Raw genomic sequence first — 6,310 nt, 5'->3', positions numbered from 1 at the left:
AGTGCTGGGATTTTACACACAGTCTTCCTGAGCCTACTACTACTACTGTACCAACACCTAAAATGGCATTGAGATCCTCATTGAAGGATATTTTTTAAAGGTAATATTCTATTTGTTGGGAATTTCTGCTATGCATTTATACAAAACACCACTCTATTGATATTTCTTGTAAAGTTTCTATAGGTGCAATGTGTTGCTGAGCACACCAGTTTTATGCATTGTATGCATTTTGGTTACATTTTGGGTATTTACATTTTTATTCATTGTATTTATATATAGGCCACGTTGTCTACTAAGAACACGTGGCACAGCCATTAATAACAGCAATACAAAGGAAGAAAGGATGCTGTGCCACACACACACACTCGCACGCGCGCGCGCGCGCACGCTCAGAGCATCGTTAATGTAAAAACGTGCCAGTCGTCTCGTGTGTCTCAGGCGTCCTCCCACATGTCCACTCACTTTTCGGGTGATCAGTGCGCCCCTCCTCTCCATCCCCGCCGACGTAATTGTGGGTGTACAGAAGAAGTGGAACTTCATCTTCTGATCTTCTTGTAAGGATCGCAGTCGCCCACTCGGAGGAGGAAAAAGAGAGGCGTAGGGAGGAGAAGCAGTCTTTCAACTCGAGGAGCAGAAAGGAGAAAAGAGGACGCGCTCGTCGCCACTGCTTCATATGGACTCTGGACATATCGTGGTCTTCATACTGGAATTTTAAGGATCTCGAATCCCTTTTGGATTTAATAAACGTTTTATTAACAAACAAAAAAAGGTAGGTCAAATGAGTCTTTTTTTTTCGTTGTGTTTCAGATTTCCAATCGCTTACCATTGCATTAATGACAGCTCTATACAGAACACCCCTCTACCCCGACCACGTTTTTTTTTTCATTCATTGCACAATGCACAGCTTTAAAATGTGTAAGAATAGCGAAAACGAGTCTGATTCTCAGATACATTGGACAGGTGTTGGAAATAATCCGATCCACTCGAAATAAGCCACATATCATTAAAGAAGATAGTTTTATACTGAAATAATGGTGATGCTTTTGTATATCTCTACACAGCTTTTTTTTTTTTTGTTAAAACGGCGCGCGCGCGTGCGCGTGTGCGTGTGTGTGTGTGTGCTTGTAAAGAGAGAGAGAGAGAGAGAGAGAGAGAGAGAGAGATCTTGGGATGTTCAGGAAACTTACAACACCATACAAAGTAAAGACCGTGTGGCTGTGCTACAAATGTCCCTTATGTCCTCTATAAATGTTTCACATCTGCTTAAATAGTGCATCACTTATCCACTAAGAAGTTTCCTGTATTGAACATGCATTTCACCAACCGGCTTTAATATCTAGTTAAACGTCTTTATTTAATTGGTCACTATGCCAATTTATTTAACATATTGAAAAACCAAGTAAAAAACATTTTCTCATAAAACATATACATGGACTATATATTGCAATATTAAGGCCATGTCTTGGATAAGTGACTTTAATTCACAGGCTGAATGCTAATGGCACTGAAATTGGACCTCCAGGGATTGTTTCTCTGTCAGAGCACAAATTTGCCCATGTCCCCGTAGGGGGTTACGACAACACAAACCTCAATTTTACCACCCACATTGAGCAAGGAAGTGACTCTCGTTTGACCACGGCCACAAATTGTTTAAACAATAAAATGCCACCACCATGGCCAGGCTGAATATTCTTTATTGTTAAATAGGTTGGGTTTTAACAGCAGTCAAGAAATGGGAAGGAACTTAAGTTCCTTGTTAAGAACTTAAGGAAAGTGTGGTTTTTGTTCTTCATGTTCTGTTTCCTATCTGTCCTCTAGAGGGAAGATGCTTCTGGATATAAAACATATTCTGTGGTTACTCTGCCTTTGCTGCACATCGCTTGGACTGGGTAAGTTACGATTTTTTGCTTTCTAAGTAGCTTACATCTATTCACATGAAAATCGTTTAATGCATCTGGTTTCCCACAAAGCTGACATTGTTTCCGTCTTCTTTAAAATCTTAATGTGCTGCTAGAGTGGCCTTCCCAGGACCCAGCACCTTTTAATTAGGAAACTGTCTGGTGAAAACAGATGGGTTCACCTCATAACATAGAAAAAGCCCTGCGCATAATGTAGTGTATGCCCTCAGGGTTATCCCACCTGTCCCAAGCATTCCACACTGTTTCTCTCAGAGGAAAGTTTGCCAGGTCTCAGCAACATTTCCAGCCCAAATACATTGTAAAAAAACAACAATTATTTTGACATTGCCCAGCATGCGCACTTTGCTGAATTCTGATAATATGCTTTAAAAACAAGACCTTGCACCACTAGGGTGCAAGTTTTCATGGAGATAGAGAAGGTCATGACTCAAGATTAATCGATATCCGAAAGTTGCAATGTAATGGGTTATTTAGGAATTGAGAATAGTCATCCCATCTTTTTTCTTCATATCTGTTGTTCTCATTTCTGCATTCTATCCCAATTTTAATTAGGAAATACAATGTTTGGCTTTGTGAACAGTATGCTCATATGCTCTGCATCTTTCTGCTGTTGTCTTATGCATGCCAATGTGCTTTGTATCCACAATGACCTCATTCTGCAGAAAATAAAATAACACAAATAGTGTGATTTGCTTTGTTCAGCTTTAAATATATGCCTAATCCAGCGTATTTTTCATGCTTTTAGTTTCAGGCACAATATTAGTGGCGCCGCCAGTCAGTGGATCTCTTTCGGGAAAGGTAGTGCTCCCATGCCACTTCTCCATCCTCCCTACAGCAAGCCCCAGCAATGCTACAACCACTGGAACAGACCATCTGCGCATTAAATGGACCAAGATAGATGGTGATTCAGAGTTCACAGTAATCGTTGCTCAATTTGGTGTCACGAAAGTTGGGCCAAGCTACAAAGGTCGCGTATCTGTGCCGAGTCATCCACAGAATATTGGGGACGCCTCATTGACTGTTGTGAAATTGCGGGCTAGTGATGCCGGAACTTACCGCTGTGAGGTTATGTATGGCATTGAAGACACTCAAGACATGGTCAACCTGGATGTCAGTGGTGGGTGACGATTTGGTTTTTATTCCGTAAATACTTTATATCAGTTATATGTTACAACAAACCCATTTACCCTTTACCACACCTTTTGAAACTCATTTATATTGTAAGCCTTAGGCTACTTGAATCTTGCCATTAAATGCTGAAAAATTGCATGATTTTCAAACTAGAAGCACTGCATTTTAACAGTGATAGCACGAAGCAAAGAGAAAAGACCCTGAGGAGTACAGTGCTACATTGATTCTATTTTCTAAAATGTACACGTTAAGTGTAACTATCACTTATAATCTTAATTTACATAATGAAGACATTACCTACAAGTGGATGCTTTGACAGCTGGCTTTTTAAACATGCATTTTTTAAATCTAATTATTGTGGGTATTACATTATTTTCATTCATGTATTCCAATTGAATCTTTTTTGTTTATTTAAGTGTAGACTTTAAAAATCTCAGGACCCATTAGTGGGTCCAGATGTACATGAATAATTCATGAAATTACATATCATTCATGTTAGTTTCACAGTAGATAATGAATAACATGTTTGTTACTCAATAATGTTTTAAGTTAAAATTTCCCAAATGGCAAGGGGTTAGGGGGTTACTCATCCTTAACTCTAAGTTTGAAAGGTCACTGTTTGGCTTAAAACTAAATAAGTTAGACATTGAAATTAAAATTGTCATCTTAAATTGTTGTTCTACAAAATATTCACCTCAGAAACTCATTCACTAATGGGTCCTGTTGACCTTTGTACTAATAGGCTTTAGTTAATGAATTGACTTTTCTATTATGTTGCAAAGGTTTCTGAAGGACATATATGTGAGGAAAATTATTTATTCTGGGGTCACCTGAAAGGGTGGGATAGGCTAGAACTTTTTATTTCACTATTACTCATTTAATTGGTGTGTTTATAAAGCAAAATTCAGGGTGGATGGAAAGTCCCTTTATCCAATAACTGGTGTCATAGTTACAGTTATAGTCATAGAAATACTTCACAATTTTTTTTTATATTAGCTCATGTCAACTTCTTTCTTAACTATGGCTTTAATTCTTTACCAGCTGTCTTTAAAATTATATAATAAGAAATTTAGTTATTTAGATCTTCTGTGGAGTAAGCAAGCTGTCTTTATTTATGGTATTTGTTTTAGTCCAAGCATCTTTACCATTTTGCTTTTTTTTTTTTTTTTCTCTTACCTAGGTGTTGTTTTTCATTATCGGCCTAAGAGCGATAGATACACTTTGACTTACGAAAAAGCTGTAGAGACGTGTGAAAATGTCGGGGCTACCATCGCCACAGCAGAGCAGCTAAAAGCGGCTTATGAGGATGGGTTTGATCAGTGTGATGCAGGATGGATAGCAGATCAAACAGTGAGGTAAGATGTAGTTCATTGACTATTACTACCATTAACGTTGTTATTTCATATTGCTTCTTGAAGAAACATCATATGGCACAATACATGACATATATTGTGCTAATCCAAGCAGTGGAAAATGGCCCGATGCTATGTTGTGCTTTCAGACATCCTTTGCCATGCAATTTTTTTGCTCTGTTTTGAAATGCAGATACCCCATCACTAACCCAAGGCCTGGCTGCTCTGGGAACCTGCCTGGAAAACCTGGTGTCAGGTCATATGGCAATCGAATGCCCAATGAGATGTATGATGTGTACTGTTATGCAGATAAGCTTAAGGGTAAGAGAACAGTGGAGAAAGGTGTACTCTCCATAATCTTAGAACTAATTATCATTGGACTAATAATTTACTCTATGCAAAAGCCATCAACCTTCCCAGTCAATTTAGCTTTCGATTATGTAATCAATTGATTAGAGGAAATGAATTCCAGCTAGGTCTTAAACCTACAATATGCTAGAAGTCATCTGAATGTGGTTATGTGTTCTAATAAGGATTATTACTGCTGGTAAAAACACTAATAGTGTGAGTTCAGCCAAAGCAGTTGTTTGTTGTTCTTTAGCACATTACTGACAGAATGAGTGTGGCTCTAACAAATCACTTAATTATGTACAGTTACAGGAAACTAAACAAATTTGTCTAGAATTATTTCCAGATTTTTGTTTTTTCTGGCACTACAACAGTGGAGTCCGTTTTTGTATTGATTACTGGTCCATTACCGCCTGATTGTTGAATCAACAGCAGTGTCTTAGTTTGAGGCAGAAACATTTAGCCAATCGGTGTTTTGCAATGTTACTTTAAGTTTCACATTGGTGAATTAGTTTCTGTATGTGGTTTCAAATATTGAATACAGAAAAGATAACTGGGCAAGGGGATGACTTTTGTATGTGAAGCAGGGGTTATCATGAAAGGTTGGGAGATTGTAGTTCAGTGGTAAAGGCATTGAACTTTGAAACAGATGGTCACATGTTCACATCCTGCCACCACCAATCTGCCACTGCTGGGCCCTTGAGCAGGGCCCTTAACCCTCCCCTGCTCAGTTGTAAGTCGCTTTGGATAAGGGAATCTACCAAATGCCGTAGATGTAAATGTAAACTCGTGTAGGTAAAGGTTTTGCAACAACAGGCACCAATGTTCAAATGCCCAAACACCTAGCTCTAGTGCCTGCCATACTTCAACAGAACATAATAATTCTAATGCTACTTTCACTCTACTTTCTGTTTGTATTTAATTTGCCATAGGTTTCACATATGGAGGGCATTATCCTTCCAGCAAAATATTCAGATTATTCTTATGATGCCTGAATGGGGGATTAGTATTTATTTAATTAGATTTGATAATATCTATAACACTGTTTAAACTCATTGTAAATGATGAAACAGGAAGGTTTTATCTATTTAATGTGCGGTAGGTACACTTATACACTTATTTCATATATTTATTTTTACAGGTGATGTATTCTTTACAACTGAATCAAATAAGATGACATTTGAGGAAGCAAAGTCCGAGTGTGAGAGAAATAATGCCGTCTTGGCCTCACCTGGTCAGCTCCATTCTGCCTGGAGGAATGGTCTGGACCGCTGTGACTATGGCTGGCTGTCTGATGGAAGTGCTCGTCACCCTGTCTCCATAGCCAGAACTCAATGTGGTGGAGGTTTGCTTGGAGTTCGCACTATGTACCAGTTCCGCAACCAGACAGGCTTTCCGGACCCCACCATGAAACTGGGAGCCTACTGCTACATAGGTATCAAACTTTACATTCTAGAATATTCACTGTTCTTTTTAGGTGGTTTCTTCTCACAGTTTAATCAGCCAATTCACATCTGCTAGCTGAATCATTCCTATTGCGCAACCAGTCTAAGAGGCCAA

General features: G+C 38.7%; 1 protein-coding gene across 1 annotated transcript in view; it reads left to right on the top strand.

Moving 5' to 3' along the window:
* Positions 1-367: 367 nt before the first annotated feature.
* Positions 368-6,310, top strand: part of vcana (versican a) — a 28,538-nt gene continuing 22,595 nt past the window's right edge. Inside the window, exons 1-6 of the mRNA XM_046841802.1 lie at positions 368-769; positions 1,819-1,889; positions 2,665-3,036; positions 4,231-4,405; positions 4,596-4,723; positions 5,892-6,185. Coding sequence (XP_046697758.1) covers positions 1,826-1,889; positions 2,665-3,036; positions 4,231-4,405; positions 4,596-4,723; positions 5,892-6,185 — 1,033 coding nt within the window. The 5' untranslated portion in view covers positions 368-769; positions 1,819-1,825. The remainder of the gene's footprint in view (positions 770-1,818; positions 1,890-2,664; positions 3,037-4,230; positions 4,406-4,595; positions 4,724-5,891; positions 6,186-6,310) is intronic.

The sequence above is a fragment of the Silurus meridionalis genome, chromosome 27, assembly GCF_014805685.1.
Source record: "Silurus meridionalis isolate SWU-2019-XX chromosome 27, ASM1480568v1, whole genome shotgun sequence".
In the NCBI taxonomy this organism is placed as follows: Eukaryota; Metazoa; Chordata; class Actinopteri; order Siluriformes; family Siluridae; genus Silurus; species Silurus meridionalis.
The sequence above is the reverse complement of the archived record's forward strand: the minus strand, read 5'-3'. Positions and strand labels throughout refer to the sequence as shown.